We start from the raw sequence: 19374 nt of genomic DNA on the forward strand, positions 1-19374 counted from the left end.
GAGACCAGCCTGAGCAACATAGTAAGATGCCATCTCTATAAATAAAATTTTTTTTTTAGTAAAGTTAAATTAAATTAAAATAAAATGGTCTTCAGTGGAGATTACCTGTTTAACTCCCAATATCGATTTCTGTACGGTCAGAGAATACTCTTCTGGAGTCAGACATACATAGCTGCCCAGAATAAAGACTATACTTTCCAGACTCTCTTTAGACATATGCAAAAACGGTACCTATGAGGGCTGAGTTAAAGTAGCCAATTCCAGGTTGAGTCCCTAAAAGGAAAGAAGCTCCCCTTCCCCTTTTCCCTTCCTGCTAGCTGGATGAGTCAACGTACCACAACAAGATTAAAGGAATTAAAGAGTTGCCATACTAGGCCTGGCCTATTTACCCCAAGCTGTTATGTAAGAGAAACTTTTATCTTATTTAAACCACTGTTACTTTAGACCTCTATTAGAGCAGCCAAACCTGGACCCTACCATTTCAGCAGGTTTTTGGAAACTTTTATCTTTTTAAGAGGAGGACAGAGGGTTGAAGAGAGGACTGCTGCCCCAGTGGTCTACATCAGTCTCCCAGTGACTTCCGAGGGGCACATGAGATTCCCCCAGCAACGCCCAGAGGTCTGGTATTTCACAGTTCTGTCCCACCACCTTCTCCCAAGTTCTGCTCCATCACTCACCTTTCTTCTTCTGCCCGCCTCGCTGGCAGTCCTCATCTCCATTCTTTTCCTCCCCTGATTCGTCCGATTTGGTTTTTGGGCTTTCTTTACTATCGCACCCCTCTCCTTTCTCCTGTTCCTTCATGTCCTTCTTGGGTGGCAGCTTACGAGGAGGCTGAGGCTTGTGACACTGTGGCTGCAGCGGGAAGTAACAGGGAAGTGAGGTGAGTGTGAGTGCCTCGTGGTTTGAGAAGGGCACTTCCTGTCACTAGAAACAACAAGCAGAAGGAGCTACCGTATGCAACAACAGGCTGAAACAGATGTACTCTAAGGTTCTGCTTTTACACCTGAGACGCTTTCACTGGGAAGTACGGTCTAACAGGCCAGGAGGCAGAAGAGACAACTTGTCTCTCCAGCTTTCAAGTCTAAGTGACAGAGACAACCCCCAAGACAGAGGTGCTGGGGCCCGCAAAGGCCAAATGTTTACTCCCTACTGTAACAGGGCTGTGTTGCCCAGGTAGTTTGTGGGATAAACAGATGCTGGCCCCTGGCCTGTCAAAAACAAACCTGTCCAAAAAAAAAACCTGTCTGTGAACTGAAGGTGGCAATAGCCGTGAGTAAGGGATCCAGGCCACTGGCCCGGAACAAAAGTGCTGGGAAGGAGAGAACTGACCAGAATTCCCCCTTTGCTAGGGTTCAGGAGAGCTATATAAGGTTCTCCAGCACATGTGGTCTGGAGGTCAGTACTTGCCCTAATGACCACTCTCTCCTTTCACTCATAGAAAACCCAAGTTTAATGATGTAGAACACAGACTTTGGAATAATACAACACATCTGACTTCCAATCCCCACTTTGCCATCAAGGGCTAGTAATTAACTTCTCCAAGTCTCAGTAGCCTCAGCTGTAAAATGGGAATTATAAAAGGACCTATCTCAGAGTCACTGTGAGGGACACATAAGATGATGAATAGACCGTAGGTTGACCCTTGAACACCACAACAAGTTTGAACTGCATGGATCCACTCACACATGGATTTTCTTTTTCAACCAAATGTGGGTCAAAAATACACTGTTAGTGGGATGCAAAACCAGCATATACAGAGGGCCAACTTGTTATACTCTGGTTCCGCACGGCCGACTACAGGACCTGAGTATGCGAGGATTCTGGTATGCACAGGGGTCCTGGAACCAATCCCTCAAGTATACCGAGGGGCAACTATACATGGCAGTTCCTGACACAAAGCAAGGGCTCAAGTGATAACAATTCTTAGCTATTTCAATGTTGCCCATTTTATATCAACCACTCCATTTTAAAAACTGACAAAAATTAAGATCTGAGACTCTGAAAGCCTGAGAACCCAAAATGTGTATTTGTAGACAAGAGCTCAAACTTGCCCATCCCTCCCTCTCCACAGACTCACCTGCACACTTTTGTGGGCTATCTCTCCAGGTGTGGGCCAGTTGATAGTGTCTCCAAAGTCACCAACCTGCAAAGCACATTCTATGAGGGGTCCCAGGGGTGGGGGCAGATACCTGTCTCTGCCATTCAGCCCCTCACCCAAGGTCTAGCTCTACTAAGAGATCAGAGGCCCAGGCAGTCTGTCCACTAGGACCATCCACATTGGAGGCCCTGAAGGGGGCTCCCATGCTATTCAGAAAGGATCCGGAACTACCTGGCAGTCCAGAAGCACTCACTAGAACAGGAAAAAGGCCACCACTTCCAGAAGTCCCCTTAGGTTGCCCACTCCTATTCCTTACCTTGCTGCCTTTGCGCTGTTTAGGAACAGCTGCCCTCACCACCTTGGCCGGAGCAGAATGTTCTGTGGGAACAAGAAGGGAGAGACGGTTATGCAGAGACTGCATGAGGGGGCCACTACCAGCTCTTCACCCTCATTACCATCCCCACCTCACCAAGCAACCTGCTGGTCTCACAGAAGGAAGAAATAGTGGAGGGGAGAAAGACACCAGTAACAATTTTACCAGCCCCTTCCTGAAGAAATCATGGAAATTATCTTTTCCTGAAGAAATCTGCCAGATCATGCAGAGAGCTGGCAGCCAAAACCCCAGGAACTGAGACCCTGATTTGAGAGGGCCTACAGCTCTACACCCTCTTGTAAAATAGGGTCTGAGGCCTGGAGAGGGAAGTCCATGCCAGAGGCAACACTATAAGTTAGTGCTCTCGAATCATGGCAGATTTCATAAGGGGCCTGAAAGATCATTTCTGGCCCTAACATTGTAGAAGTCTGTGTGTGCACAGACCAAGGCTAGTAATCATTGAAAAAGCAAGATTAAGGCCGGGCACGGTGGTTCACGCCTGTAATCCTAGCATTCTGGGAGGCTGCGGCAGGTGGATGGCTTGAGGTCAGGAGTTCAAGACCAGCCTGAGCAACAGCGAGATCTCATCTCTACTAAAAATAGAAAGAAATTAGCTGGACAACTAAAAATATACATAGAAAAAAAATTAGCCAGGCATGGTGGCGCATGCCTATAGTCCTAGCTACTCGGGAGGCTGAGGCAGGAGGATCGCTTGAGCCCAGGAGTTTGAGGTTGCTGTGAGCTAGGCTGACGCCATGGCACTCACTCTAGCCTGGGCAACAGAGTTCGACTCTGTCTCAAAAAAAAAAAAAGACAAAAAAAAAGAAAAAGAAAAGAAAAAGAAGAAGAAAAAGCAAGATTAAAAACCCTAAGTAGGCAATCAAGAATTCCAGGGACTACACCAGCGCCAGGCCACTCAGGAAAGATTTTTGTCTGCTTCCTCAGTTTCCTAAGAAAAGGTGGGCTCCCACTTGACTTACCAGTTCTACCTTTAGCAATTGATCCTAATGATACAAATTAGACAAAGATTATGTACAAAGATGTCCACCAAAGTGCTATTTATAACTTCAAAAAACTGAAAACAACCTGCATGTCCAAAAGTAGGCAACTGCCTAAATAAAGTTCATCCATTTTTAGAATAGTCATTAAAAAGATAAATGATCTCTACCGATACATAAAGATGGACACAATAAATGAGAAGATACAAAGCAATCCCATTTTTGTAAAAAGAAAAAGTGTACATGCACCCATACTGTACATGTATGTGTACAAACTCTAGAAGAATACATAAGTATTATCAGGAGTTAAGTACTGTATTTACAGAGATTTAAATTTTTCGACAACGCGGGCTTTTAAAGAAAACAAATGTCTTCTAATTTTTAAGCAAGTGGTTCCAGTAGGTCCACTCCCTTCTATACCCACATTTGTTTTCCCAACACAGTTCTGAAGGGTTTCTGCCTCTCCCTCCCCCAGAGACCTACCTACAGGAAAAGACACATCCTGAAGCTCTGCTCACCCACCCCTCTCTCCCATCACGTTGCCTCCACTGTTGGCCAGCCATGCCAGGGTAAGAACTGCCCCCAGTCCTAAGCAGAGAAATTTGCCTAGCTGGCCTTGAAAGGAATGTTCTACTCCTTGATCAAACTCATATTATCCTTAATGAGTAGAGAGTGTCCTTGCCTGATTCCTAGCGGTGAGGCCACTACATTCCTGGTTTCCACCCCCTACCGGAGCCACTGCCCCCTCAAGACACCCCACATGCCTTCTGAGGGCTGGAGCTGTGCAACTCAGCCCACAGCATCCCCCACTCCCAATGCTGGGCAGTGGTGAACCAGGAAGGAGCCCCTAGGCCCAGGGAGCTACTCTGCACCCAGTCTCCCTGTGACTCCTGAGTTGGCCCAGACAAGCCTACCGCCACCTAGTTCCTTGACAAGCCTAAAGATCTTCACCTGCTTCAAACCAGGACCAGGTTTGTATATACCTCAGCTATGGCTAGTAATCACTTCTCCCACTACCCAAACACCACTCCATACATGCTACCAGGAGAACAGACCAAAAGATCTGCAACGCCAAGTTCATTAACAGCATGTTGGAAAGGGAAATGAGGTTCAGAAGGCAAGGACTTTTCCTTAAAAAGGCTAGGCAAAGTTTTTCAGGTCTTGTTTGATCAGAAAGGGACGTGGTAAAGAACTGAAAATTCAGTCTTTAATCAATGTGAGAGCCCTCCCGCCATGAAAAGATTCCCTACTCTACTACCGATCCCAAGCTGATGAGGGGAATTGGATAGTCTGGGCATATACACATGAATATTCTTAAATTAGTCCTTTATAGAGGCCTGTGTGAGTTTGTTGAAAAAGCCCTATATCCAGGTCCTTCTGTCCAGAAGACTCATGGTGCCCCTGTTCTTGCTCTGTTCCCAGCTAGGGCCTCAGGTTACCCCTGACAAGGAGAACCCAGAGAGGTTGAAAAACCCACTGGGGACAGAGAACCACTTCTGCCTTTATGTAAAATTCACAGATCTTTTAAAATCATTTTGGGACTCAGGGAAACCCAGGAAGGCTCAGATGAGCTGCTGTCAGGCCCTGCAAGAGGCTGGGAAGAAAACTAGGCTTTCTGACTTGACTTCAATTACATATCCCTTTTCTGGGTGCCCTCCCAGCTACCCACCCTTACCAGGTAACTGCCACAGGGCTCACAAACATACGCACACACAGAATGTATGGGTCCACCTGGGCCTGGCATCTGAAATGGCTCCCCATGAAAACCAATCCTTTACACAGGCACCAGTCTCCACATCCAGCACCATCCCAGCCAAATTAGGGGACAACCTTGCTCCTTCTACCCCTGCATTCTGAAACCACCTGCCGCCACTGACCCAAAGCCCAGCTCAAGAAACACCATTATTCACTTGCCCAAGAAAACAGGTGTAGAATGTCAGAGCAGCAAAAAGGACCACAGTTCTAATCCCCTCTATTTGTAGAGGGGAAGGGGTTTCCTCAGGACTAGCTGTAGAACCAGGATGGGAGCTAAAAGTCTCAACAACCTTTGCCAATGCTCCTAATCAGCTCACCAGAAATTTCATGGGGCCCAGTGGTTCCCACGTCTCTCTACTGGTAGGGAATGGGTCAAAACCTTCTTGGTGCAATTTCAGGGCATTTCTCTAGTTTTTTTCTAGTAAATAGAGTTACTGGTGACAGGGAGTAGTTCTCAGAGAGAAAGGGAGGTAGAAGCGTGGAGAGGCAGGCCCCAAGCAGGGCCCAGCAGGTTATCTGTCCACAGGTCTCTGGGGCCCACGACTCCCTAGGGGAGGATAGCCGAGAGAGGCCCTAGTAGGGTGTTCCTCCTTGCCTAAGGGGCTAACAGATACCTGGAAGAGGAGGAAAACCACTTTTTGTCCCACAGGACCATAGTCAGCCAGGAGCCAGTACTGACTCTAGTTCTAGGAGGTCAAAGGGCCTCCTAAACACACACATACACTTCTTAAAAGTGAAGCACACCAAAATTTCTATGTATAAGAAGCAATCTGAATTTGGTGGTGATGAGGGCACTAGAGGACTTTTCCCAGAACTGTGTATGCTTGGCAAACTCACTATTTTTACTCAGATTACTTAAGATTATTTCAAGTGGCAAGGGGTAGGGAGCTAAGCCATCACTGTTGATGATGAAGGATGAAAGGAAACAAGGGATACAAGGCAGGTGCTGAGGGGATGGTAGGACAGAAAGGAATTACTTGAATAACTGCGATGGCAGGCGCAGGGACGGCAGCTCCCGTGTGAAGTGGAGTGGGCGATGACCACACAACCTTGACTAACGCCCTGAGATTCTCTCTCTCTCTGAGCCTCGACTTTCCAGTGTGTAACACCCCTTCATTTGAATACCACCTAGATAGGAAAGCTGGGCAGCCCCATCGCTAAGCACATGGACTTTGTTATCCGATGGATTTGTGTTGGAGTCCCTGCCTCCTCTGCTCCTTTCAGAGCCCCCTCCCTTTGAAAGTCCGCTTCCCCTGTAAAAGTGAAGTCATAGTTATCTCATAGGGCTGATGGAACATTTAAATGACCAAAGTGTGTTAAGAGTGCATAGCACACAGTAAATGCTCAACAAATGCTTCAGATTGCAATTCAAATTTACAAAGGAAACTTAAAAGCAATCCCCATCCTCCCCCTTAGAGACAGAGACAGAGACGGGGTTAGGGGAACACACCAAATTATCTCTCAACATGAAAAAGAATCAGAGCGTGTGGAAAAACTATTGGGGATCAATTGGCTCAATTCACTCCATCTAGATTGCAAACGAGGCCCTCTCCCCAGCCTGGCTCTTATTCTAGGCAGTGACCCATGGGGCACGACTGCCCTCTGGAGACAGGCGGTGTCAGTTTTAAATGGGGGAAAGAAAGATGGGGGAATTTACCACAGGCCCCCCAGCAGTGGCTTTGGCATAAAGCCCTGCTTTGTTAGAGAGGAAGACCAGGGTGAAGGCCTGGGGTTCGCTTTCAGTTGAAGAAATTGTGTCGTTCCATTTTTGACCCCGCACAGAAAAGGAAGAGAGCCCAGGCCTCAAGAAGTCTCTCCCAGGCCAGGCTTGGCTCACACCTGTAATCCTAGCAGTCTGGGAGGCCAAGCGGGAAAATCGCTTGAGACCAGCCAAAGCAAGAGTAAAAACTTTTAGTCTCTACTAAAAATAGAAAAAATTAGGCATGCCTGTAGTCCCAGCTACTTGGGAGGCTGAGGCAGGAGGATCGCTTGAGCTCAGGAGTTTGAGGTAGCACTGAACTGTGATGACATCATTGTACTCTAGCCTGGGGGACAGAGTGAGACTCTGCCTCAACAAAAGAAAAGTCTCTCTCACCTTACCAAAAGGGCTAAACTCATAAATACCTGGTAGAAAGCCAGATAAAAAGATTAAAAAGTATTTCCAATATTGTCTCCTTCCAGAAAGATCCTAAGGCTGCTGACCTTTTGAAACAAAAGCTACCCAGCAGGGCTAGATTTAGGAGGTCTAGGACACAAAAGACTTGGTTCAACCAACGAGAAAGTAATGAAGGTTTTTAAAGGAAATGTCACACGGGTGATTCAAATTCATCGGGTAGTGGAAAAAAGAACTGGTAAGACGAAGGGAAAAGCTAGAATTAAAACTGAAGGACTAGTGTGGTGAAAGGTGAGCTGAGACTGGGCTAGTTGGGAGAAAGCCTATAGGACTGAGAGTGGGTGGCCAGAGAGGACTACCAGATTTCAGGCCCGAAATCTGCCAGAATGGCAAACAAAGACCAAATGTTTATTTGGAGACTAGTATCACCTTTGGAGATTGGCAAGATCTCAATCACTGAGATTTCTCATCAAAGTAGGAGAGATACTAGCAACAAACTATAGACGTAATAATACTGACAAGTGCAGATAATACGTAGTGAGCACTTAGTAGATACCATACATTGTTCCAAATTCTCTGCATGGATTCTCTTACTTAACCCTCACAGTAACGTTGAATTATTTCCTCTCATTGGTCTCATTTTACAAATGAAAAACCAAAAGCACATGGTGGAAAGGTTACTTGCCCAGATCACAGCCAGCAAGCAGCAGCACAGTATTTGAAGCCAAGCAGTCTGATTCTAAAAACCTGTGCTCTTAACCAATAGGAGGAGGTAGAACAGAGGCTAAGGAGTCCCAGTTACCACTTCATTGTGGCCAACAGGGCAGGCTCTCAACAGCAGGGCTGCAGCAGCATCACTCTACACACTGGGGTTAAAAACCAAGGCCCACTGCAGGGAAGGCTAAGGTAACAGAGCTGGGCAAGTGACACTCCTGCAACTGGATGCCAGCGACCTGACAATTCCCCTCTCCCCTCCTAGACAGAGCAAGGGAAATTGCCACCAAGCATACCCCGCTGGAGTCTCTAACTCTAGCACCCTTTCAGACCTATGAGGAAAGAGGCATGACTTCCAGGCCCACCTCCCAGGTCTTCCACTCCAATCTCTGCCCCACTGATGCTCCTGAACCACACCCTGGACCCAAACACAGAGGCCACTATCGGGGTTCCAGCCGACATGGATTCTGTGCCACCCTCAGCCTGTGGAGATGGGGAAGGTTACCACCATCCACCAGAGACTGCAACGTGGGACCCTGACTGTGGAATGCAGGGAAAGCATCTAAGGGGAAGGTGAGGCAGGCAGGAAAGACAATCTAGGTTATACCACCCACCTGTGCCTGTCCCTCCCAGGCCAGCCTGTGGGCAGAGTCTGTGAAAAGCCTGGCTACTTTCAGCTGTCACCAGCCTGGGGATGGGTGGAGTCACACAGGAGGAGCTTGGAGACCCACAGGCCTTGCCGCCCCCACTCACCCTAGCACCCCCAGGCAGGAATGTTCTTCTACAGAGTAAAAAGAATGCAGGCTTAACCCTCCTCACCTTGTTCACCAGTTCCTCCTGCTGCTACCTCTGAGAGGCCTCGCTCTGCCCAGGCCTCTCCCGCCCAGATTCCCCCCAAACCTTCGGACGAAACATAGACAGGGGCTGAAAGGTGCTGAGGGAGGGGGTAGGGACAGTGGGGGGAGGCGGGGGAAGGGAGGGAAACCTTCAGAATATCAGACCATCTTGAGTTTTCACTAAAAGGAAGCTGCAGGCCAGCCCAGGAGTGCAGAGTTTGCATCCCCTTAGCCTAAGAGGAGGGACAAAGGGCGGGCCAGGCTCTAATCACATGATGCCAGCCAGCCAGGCTGGCCTGGCCCAGGCCCAGGCCCAGGCTCAGTTGACTATCTTTAGCCTGCGGTGACCCAGGCGGCACAGTGCTCCCACTCTCCCTGCCCAGACATGCACCCGGCCACCTCCACTACTAGTACCAGTCCCTGAAGTCCTGCCCAAAAGCTGATTAACAATCACCACAGCTGAAATATATCAGTGGCCTCCGAAGCCCCTGGCCTCCAAGTGCCAGCTCCCTAACCAAGCCTTTTCTGAAGAGCACATTCACCTCTAGTTAGAACGGTAATAACCACCTTTTACTGAGTGCTGACTAGGTGCCAAAAACTAATCTAAAGTTGCTTTCTATGTGTGATTTCACTTAATTATCTCAAAAGGACACTATTATTCCAGTTTTCCAGAAAATGAACAGAGGGAAGGGACTTGCCCAAGATCACACATGTATGTTGATGCAAGATGACTCATTCATCATAGATTTCAGTGTAAATTCTCCTCAGGAGGTTTCCCTGACTGCCCAATGTAAAGTGCTGCCCAGCCGGCAACTCTGGATCAAGTTGTAATTCACTCTACAGGTTTAGGGACTTCAGTATTCACTGTTGCCGGAAATGGTTGCATTTGTGTGTGTCTCAATTCCACTAAACAGTAATCAATTCCTGAGTCCTTACTATGTCTTTGCATGGTGCCAAAATTCTTTACATGTAGCAATTTATTTATTTTTCACCTCTCTAGAAGGCAGGTGTGACAATGACTCCTACTTAACAGATGAACCGAAATCAGCTTGTGGGTTCCCACAGGCTCTCCTAGGCCCTACATTTCAGAAGCCAGTTCTGTCAGGCGTGTTGCTAGGCACACTTGATGCTCTGCTGCACGCCTGTCTCCACGACCCTGATGTGGGAGGCTGCTAACCTCAGAGCAGGTTTTATCCTGTCCCCGGTGGTCAGCCACCACCTTAGGTAACACAAACTCATTTTTATTGTTCTAAATCTTACGGCATCCTCTGTTGGAAGAGGCTTCTGAATTCCCAAGAAATTACTTTGGATTATCCCCATTACTGGAGTGGAGAGGCTGATCCCAGACCCAGCCAGGGCTAGAACTTGAGAAATTGCAATGTACAGACAGGAAGACTGAGGACCAGAAGGGACCTAGCTGTGTGTGAAGTCACCAGTGAATTGTTGCAGAGCTGACACTAGAACACAGAGTTCCCACCTCCCAATCCAGAGCTCTTCTGTAGGCAGGGAAGCCAATATCCTCTCTCAACAAAATGTACTCTATACACAACCATACCCACTCACAGGGTGAGGGGCAGGGCCTAGGGACCTAAAAGTCTCACAGGCACTGTTACCCCACAACTACTGATGATGCTTTCAAGAAAAACAACTTCTCACGTGGAACTGGAATACATGACCAGAGGGTGGGGGGATGTGGCTCTGGGAGGTGCCCCACTTTCACCCCATTTTTCCTCTTTGTGCTATGCCAGGAAGGCTGGACCTCTCAGCTCCCTCTGGAAGAAGCTGGGTAGGCATGCCCTGGAGGCGTCTTTCTCACTATCTATCTATCTATCTATGAGAGGCAGGCTGGGCACCCAGACTCAATTGAGCAGTAATAGCTCCAGCCCTGCAGGCTGGGAACACTTAGTAACCTGAGAACTCCACGGCAATGGGAGGGACTTGCCAGGCATCCCAAAAGCAGACAGGGAGCTGCAGTTCTCGGGTAAAGACTGGTTCTCTCAATTTAGGTCAGCCAGGCCAGTGGGTCTTGCCTCCCAGAAGCTGCTGATTTGCCTCACTGAGTCTGACCCTGCCTACAGGCCCCTTTAGCGCTACATGCTACACCTAAACTAGGAAAGAGTAGGGCCCTGGGTTGCCATGAAAGTGGAGACAGGACAGACTCAGCAGCCAGGGTGCTGCCCCACCTGTAGACTCCCCACCTCTATTCACAGATGCTCTCAAGGCACCAGTATACCCCTTCAGCTAATGTAGGAGAGGGCCTGACCCCTGCCCAAAACCCACCCACCACCAATTTACCAGGGTGTCGGGTTAAGAGGCAAGGCAGGGGAGCAGTTAACAGCATGGACTTTGGAGTGCATTCTTGGATGGGCTGAGCAACAGCCGCCATCAATTAAGTAACTCACAAGGCCAGGGCAGATGAGTCAAAACTGACCAATCTCTGGTGCAGCTCAGAACTCCATAGGCATCAACTGGTCCTGTTGGACTTAACCTCTCATTTTCCAAATTATGAAAGGGGTCCATGATAGCTAGTTCACATGATCGTTTAACAGATTAAACAAAGTAATATTTAAAATGAGCTTAGAACAAAGAACTACTGTAAATGCAGAGTACTTATTTTTCATTTCTTTGGGGCAATCTTGAATCTGCCTAACGCCAAAAAAGGGGGGGTGGGGTGGGAGGGGAGAAGAATATAGTTGGTTGCTAGATTTAGCAAATAGGAACTCAGGGACACCCAGTTAAATCTATATTTCAGGTAATCAGTGAGTAATTTTTTTAGAGTAACTATGTCCTGTGCAATATTTGGGAGACACTTATACTAAAAAATTATTTGGTTTACCTCAAATTCAAATTTAACTGGGTGCCCTCTATTTTTACTTGTTAAATCTAGTCATTATAGGAAGGAAGGACTATTGCCCCATGTTCCAAACCAGAAGGAGGAGAGTGACCAGATCCCGGAGCTTAGAAGTTGAGAGACTGGATGCCAGTCCCAACTCAGGCACCACAGCCCTTGCTCTGGACACTTGGCAAGAATCTCCCTCCTAGGCCGGGTGCAGTGCCTCATGCCTGTAATCCTAGCACTCTGGGAGGCCAAGGTGGGAGGATCGCTTGAGGTCAGGTGTTGGAGACCAGCCTGAGCAAGAGCAAGACCCCATCTCTACTAAAAATAGAAAAAAAATTAGCCGGGCGACTAAAAATAGAAAAAATTAGCTGGGCAAGGTGATGAGTAGTTCCAGCTACTCGGGAGGCTGAGGCACGTGGATCTCTTGAGCCCAGGAGTTTGAGGTTGCTGTGAGCTGGTAGGCTGATATCATGGCACTATAGCCTGGGCAACAGAGCAAGACTCTGTCTCAAAAAAAGAATCTCCCTCCTGTGTCTGCAGTCCCTCCTCAGAGGGCTGTAGTTGGGGTGGGCAGAATCCTGTCTTGTGTAGTCCTTCCAGTCCTAGTATCTTGTGATTTTGTGCTTACACCCACTGATCCCCTTAACTGCAGCCAGCTTTCCAGGAAAACAACCTACCCCTGATAGAAAGAATTTCAGTCCTAAGATTTTAGTATGCATTAGAATTATCTGAGGAGCCTATCAAAATGTAGATTCCTGGGTCTCATCCTTTAGAAATTTTTGCTTAGGAATGGTGAGGTCAAGAATCTGCTGGATAATTCTACTGAAGTAGGCTTTCTATGGACATACTTGCAGTTATTTTGATTTAACCCATGAGTTTCAACTGTTAATTTTGACAGGGATATCCAGAACCACAACAGCACAATATTTTTAAATCAAGATTGCACTTCTTAAGATGGTAGTAGGTATAGTCATGTGCCTCATGACATTTCAGTCCACATACACAACAGTGGTCCCGTAAGATTATGATGTATTACAATGGAGCTGTCCTTAAACAAGTATACCATCTTTTATAACGTATTTTTACTGTACCTTTTCTATGTTTAAATATGTTTACATACACAAATACTTACCATTGTGTTATAACTGCTTACAATATGCAGTACAGTAACATGCTGTACAGGTTTGTAGCCTAGGAACAATATGCCATACCACATGTTAATAGCTTAGGTATGGAGTAGACGATGCCATCTAGGTCTGTGTGAATACACTCTGTAATGTTCATAATACCACCAAATCTCCTAATGAAATTGTCCAACGCCTTTCTCTGTCATTAATGTAAGTATTCCGTCATTAAGTAATGTATGACTGTACTTGTGTTCTTGTTTTCTCATTTTTCTATTTTACATTTATGTTCTTTTGTATGTATTAAATATTTAAGAGTTTCTTGGAAAGAAAGAAAATGGCAGAGCCGTTGCAAAAGAAATGGGCCCCAAACCCCCTCCCTACTTTGGCTCCCATTAAGCTAGAGTAGAAGCCAGTTTGAAAAACCCTCACTTCACAGCTGTAGAAACTAGAGACAAGTGAGCTAGCAGGTTTGCAACAAGACTTCTGGGGCAGGGGACAGCACTTGGTTAAAATGAAGATTCCTGCCACCCTCCAAACTCCAGAAATCAGTCTGGGAAGGTGCGGAGAGCTTGGGCACCTGCAGTTTTAATAAGCTTCCTGTGTAATGCCAATGCCAATTAATGTTTGAGAACAGAGCTGCCAGTGAGTGAGACTCACAGGAAGGGACCCTAGTCTCCAACACTCAATCAAGGTCTCACACTTGCATAAGCAGGACTTAACCAGCTCACAAGAATAGGAGGTTGCAGGTAGTTTTATTTACACATACAAACTGAAGCCAGAAGAAGGATGCAGGAGGAGTTCATCCCATTTACCACCCAGTCCAGTCTTCAGCACCAGGAACCAAGACTGGTTAGGCTGATAAGCCACAAACTGAGTGTCTTGACAGACGTGAGGTCAAAAGAGATCAGTTCAGGCTGGGCTTGGGAGTTTGATTTTACGACATGCTCCAAATTCTGGCTGTACCAAAAGAATGAAAGCTCTGAAGGGAACTGTCTGCCTGCCTCGCCTTTATAGCTAAATAGCCTCTGCCCTCTCTTATCTAAAACCTGGTAGTTTGCTCACCCAATGCCCTAAGATCTGGGTCTGTTAAAATAATAATGGCTACCATTTACTAAGCATTTACCTCAGGGAGCCAGAACTCTTCTTATGGGGCTTCTGCGCATTTAGTTTTTTAATCCTCACAATGGAGGGACTATTATACCAGTTTTAGAAGAGACTCAAAGAAGTTAAGTGGTTAACCAAAGGTCACACAGTGAGAAAGTATCTGACCCCTAGGACTGAAATCCACAGCTACTCTAAGCCTCTCTCAGCACTGCAGGAGACAAACATGAGGTTCTTGTCCCCAAAGGGCTCCAGCTCAAGCTTGCTGGCCCTACAGGGTACTGAGGCCACCAGAATCCACTTCTCTGAGCCCATTAGCTCACCTGCCAGGTGGGGATAATGCCACTCAGCACAAAGGAAGAAAGGCGAAAGCAGAGTCAGGAATCAAGGCACTGTTGCAAAGGCAATGCTCTAGGGCCACCCTCAATCTGAAGGACTGGCTCTGGCCAGCAGCAAAGCCCCAGGGGAATCCCTACCTCCTCCAGCACATTAGAAAGGAATGGATAGAGGAAACTACAGAAACCCTGAAGGTCAAAGGACAGGCAGGAGGGGAAAGGGAGGTGAAAAAGCAGGAGTTTTGTACAGGCCCTGCTCCAGGGCACAGCGGACAAGTGAACAGAACATAAACTACTGCCCAGGTAAATGACCTTTCCTCGCCCTTGGTGACCAAGGCTAAGCACATCAGAGGGTACTTTCTCACCCACCACCACACCTAAGTCTCAGTCTGAGGTAGGAAGGGTTTCTGTGGTTCTATCCATTTTACAGAACTGAGACAGCATCCTAGCTTGTCCCAAGAGCATCAAACTGTTTGAGATCTCAGTCCCGGGCTCCTGCCACTGTACCATGAAGCAAAATAAACTTGCCCGTGGAGGGGTCTGTGTACCAGGCACTGGGGAAGGAATGGTGAACAGGAAGGCTCCTATCCACTGAAGGCTCAGTTTACATAAGGGCTTTAATCTTAAGCTCCACCTATGATTGGCTAGTCTTGACTGCCTGGGGATGCTGTATTAAGGATCCTCAGGCAGTAAACAGGCTCAGGAAAAGCCTGGGATCAATGTCTGTTATGGGCAAGAGGTTTGGCATCCACAAACATGGGTATTTATAATTCCAGTCTGGCAATGACTGAACAGTGCCCTTCATCTCAACAAATGTTTAGCCCTTACTATGCGCGCCAGGTACTGTGGATATAGAAGTGGACAAGATTGTCAATAGTCCAGTCCATGAAACTAGCTGATGTCAGAACTGACATGGGTGGTGGTGGGTTCAATGCTCTTGCCCTCTAGGAGCCATTTTGTCCTCACCCTGGGCAGGACCTGCAACCCTTATGCCTGGTCTCTTCCAGAGAGATCAAGGCAAGGCCCAGGAAGAACAAAATGCAGAAACACAAGCAAGAATTATAGAAGGGGTGCCTCTGTGGAAAGAGCACTGGGCCGGGATCAGAAAAGCTGTCTGCTTCCCCTGGCTCGGCCTGGACCACCCTGCTTCACATCACCAGCACTGCAGTACAGCTGTTAAGAACCTGGGCCCTGATGGCAGGGCCAGAGGCCTGGCTGTGCTACTTCTATTTAGCCTGTGTTTCTGTAAATGTGAACAGAGCTCCCAACCATGGAATTGTGAGGATTAAATGGGCTGATACTTGTAAAGTGTTTGGAAAAGTGCCTGGCAAATAGTAACACACTCAATGCTTGCTGGCTATTACTTTGGAAGTTACGGATCTCTGATTACCTGATTAAGACCATTGACAAGCTGCTCCACCCTACCCCAAAGCCCACTGGCCAGCCTCCTGTCAGGGACCTTGCCCTGGATGTGTGCTTAGTGCTCCCCACCCCCAGCCAAGGCTTCATTTGACTTTATCTTGAAGAGCTCATCAGTTAGGAGTTGAAAGGCACAGGGCCCGTTTTCAGGAAATGTAGACATTTCTGGGCAACACCTCCATTTGGGTAAGCCTTCCTTGGCCTTCTCAGGGCTCAGGAAAGAGAGCTGAAGGCATGTGTCTGGAGTACCAGGAGCTACAGCATCTGCATGGGATCTGCCTTCAGGTTCAACCTGCCAGGACTAGTCCCCTAAGAAATCTCCATTCCTGAAGAACTGACCATTCAAAAGGCCTCCTGTTTCTCTTTCCTCAAAGCAACAAAGCAGAACAAAGAGAGACCTAGCGTGGGCACTGTGATCCCCTTGGCACCACCTGGTAGGCTTTGACTCAATTTTCTGTAAAAGAAGCAGCAAAAGTCCCCTTAGACTCTGGTCTTCTTCAAGTCTAGGATCTTCAAAGAACTGCCACCTTGGAGGGGTTATGGCAGTGGTGATGGAAGTCAAGGCATGGAGCGGGGAAGGCCTGGAATGGCAGAGAACATCCCAGAGCAACTACAAGCCCAGGCACAGCCAGTGGGGACCTTCAGCTGCCTCTCTACTCTTAGCCAGCAGCCAGGCATTCCCAGTCCACCACCGCCCTCACACCCCTTTCCCAATGCTCAGCAAGAGGACCTCCCTCTTCAGCAGACAAACTGCTGTCCCACAACTCCTGGATAGACAGGTCAGCAGAGATAAATACACGTTTAAAAAAAAAAAAAAAGTATGGATCTACCACTTAGTATCTGTAACTGTGCTAAGTGCACCTCCCTTGCCATATCTTACATAATATGAAGACCGATGCTTATCTTCTTTTTTATTCTCCTGAATTTTTCCCTGATTAGTTGTGCTTTGAAAGGGGGGGGGGGGACAAACAGGCTCTACCAGTTTTTAACTCTGACCCTGAGCAGTCCCTTAATCTCAATAAGCCTAAAATTCCTTTTCCATAAAAAAAGGGCCAACTGCCACCTACCTCAGGAGTACTCATGAGGACTGCAAGAGACAGGAATAAAGAAGTGTTTCGTAAAGTCTTAAGGGCTACCTCAAAAGCAGTAGTATCAACCCTTTTGATCTAAGGGTTTAAGTAGTAAGACCAGAACCCAGAAGAAATCAAAAGATGGTGGCTTAGAATCCTCAGCACTGGCATCAGTACAATACAGCTCTCCTAGGAGTGCAAACCCAGTCACCTCCTCATTCTCTGGAGCGGGCCCCTGTCAGCATAGAGGCTTGGCTCAGGGCTGCTGCGTGCTACAGCTGCCATTCCCTGGGATACAAACAAGCATGGGGTGGGGGGAACAGTGATGTGGAGGAAGGCTGGCTTCCCTGGACCATCTGAGGGCTAATCCAAATCTGCTACTCATCCCTAGCCCTCTTCTGAGGGGACAGAGGAGGCCAAAAGCAGGCCAATGGTGCACCTAGCAAACAGCCCAATTTTACAGGCTGAAAAACAGAAGCATAGGTTTGGGTGGTAGGAAACAAAGGAAAAAATGAAACCAGGCTCCTACAAATCTCAGACCTGCATGAGGTTCTTGTCACAAACTGGTCTAGTGTGAAGCACATCTGTCTATACTAGGCGTGCAAGACTGTTTGACAAACTAATCAATTATTTAGAGATTTCTAAGTTCCGACCTCCCCTAAGCCAATCCTGGCCATTCCTGTATCTACTCTGGCCTAGCTGGTCTTTTCCCCCACTGTCTACCCATACTTGTTCTCCCCATGAGACACAGGCCAGCCTAGTGCTGGCCTGCTTCCATGGGAGGGGGGTAGTTTGTGGGTGGAGGAATTGTGGGGGTGTCTGTGCTGTAGCCTTAGGTGCACTCCCAGGACAAACCAAGCGGGAGGCCTTTGCCCAGCCTCCACTGGTTTCCTCTTTGCACTTCATCTAGTTCCAGAACCAAATAGGTTAAGAAAGCTCTTAGATCAGTGAAAGGTGTTCTGAAAAAGAAAAAAATAAAAATAAATAAATAAATAAAGAGAAAGCTCTTAGAAGGCAGCTGGGTGTGGTGGAAAGAAAACTGGACTGGGAGTTCAGGGTACTTACTTGTGCTTTAAACACTATAATCCCTGTGTGGCAGCCTCATAGCTTACCCCGTATCTGGGCCTGCTTCCCTCAGCAAAGTGAGGTGTGCGCACACACACGTGCACATGTGATCTGGCCTTGGCTCAGTGGTCTCAGAGCAACCCCAGGGTGGCTGCAGGGGGCAGTGAAAGAGTGGGGACCTCACAGGCAGCAGCTCTGGAGTTGTGTGCCTCCACTCCACAGCAATGTAGTTTAACCTTTCTCCTTCATCAGGAAAATGCTTCCTTCCTTACCAAGCCTGCTTTGAGGATTACAAGATATGTGCCCTTGAAAGCTTATGTTTCTAAGTGGGAAAAAATATATAGCTCACAAAATACAATAGTCCCCCACTCTCTGTGGTTTGTTACCCACAGTAAACCATGATTTGAAAATAGGTGAGTACAGTACAATAAGACATTTTGAGACGAAGAAAGACCACATTCACATAACTTCTATTACAGTATAGTGTTATAATTATCCTATTTTATTATTGTTAATTTCTTACTGTGTTTAATTTACAAATTAAACTGTATATAGGGATGTTATGCATACGAAAAAAAACCTAATATATGTAAGGTTTGGTACTGCCTGTGGTTTCAGGCATCCATTGGGGGTCTTGGAACATACCAGAACATATCCCCCAAGAATAAGGGGGGGGAACTACTGTATTATGATCCCATTTTGTCTTTCTTGGTTTTTTGTTTTTGTTTTTGTTTTTGAGGAAAAAAATTATATATGTGTGTGTATGCTCACACACTCAAAACTGTGCTGTCCAATACAACAGTCACTAGCCACATGTAGACACTGAGCACTTGAAATGTGGCTACTACAAACTGAGAAGTGCTTTAAGTTTAAAAGATAAACCAGATTGCAAAAACTTAGTATGAAGGACATAAAACATTTCATTACCAATTTTTATACTGATTACATGTGAAAACTACATTTTTAATATATTGGATTATTAAAATTGATTTTACCTTTTTTTTACTTTTTTAAAAAATATGGCTACTAGAAAATTTTAAATTTATTTATTTCTATTAGGCGGCACTGGTCTGGAAAGATATACACATCGATGTTTAGTTGTATTTACAGCAGTCGGTGAGATTTGGTTTTCTTTTTGGTAAAATATATTTGAACATTTTTCTACAATGAATTGGTGTTGCTTGAGTAATTTGAAGAGATTTCTCCTTCTAAAGAAGTTAAAAGGCCCAACGCATAATAGTGTTTTCCATCCCCTTTGGTAACTCAGACGCAGAGCACCTCCCAAAGCCTGCAGAGAGCCCTCCCCACCATCCCTTCCTACTGACCTGGAGGCCATGCCTGAAAAACCACAAGGTCAGCATAGCTCTTTCCAGCAGGCATGCACGTGGCCTGCCAGAGCTAAAGAGGAACATCTCTGGGGGAAGAAGGGCCAGGGTTCCCCAGCAGGATCAGACGTTCCAGGGCCTGGCTTATACCCACTCGACTTATACCCAGGGAGCCCAACCTGCTAAGGGGGTAGAGCTGGAGCCTC

The 19374-nt window shown here is 47.0% G+C and overlaps 1 protein-coding gene across 5 annotated transcripts in view; it reads right to left on the minus strand.

The window, feature by feature from the left end:
• The window catches only part of LARP1 (La ribonucleoprotein 1, translational regulator), a 79605-nt gene that overhangs the window by 21097 nt on the left and 39134 nt on the right, over window positions 1–19374 (minus strand). For all 5 annotated transcript variants that reach the window (XM_069483894.1, XM_069483896.1, XM_069483893.1 and 2 more), the window contains exons 2-4: window positions 2415–2476; window positions 2078–2143; window positions 678–852 (exon numbers count right to left, since the gene is read on the minus strand). In XM_069483894.1, the coding sequence (XP_069339995.1) occupies window positions 678–852; window positions 2078–2143; window positions 2415–2476 (303 nt within the window). The remainder of the gene's footprint in view (window positions 1–677; window positions 853–2077; window positions 2144–2414; window positions 2477–19374) is intronic.

Source organism: Eulemur rufifrons, chromosome 10 (assembly GCF_041146395.1).
Source record: "Eulemur rufifrons isolate Redbay chromosome 10, OSU_ERuf_1, whole genome shotgun sequence".
NCBI classification, from domain to species: Eukaryota; Metazoa; Chordata; class Mammalia; order Primates; family Lemuridae; genus Eulemur; species Eulemur rufifrons.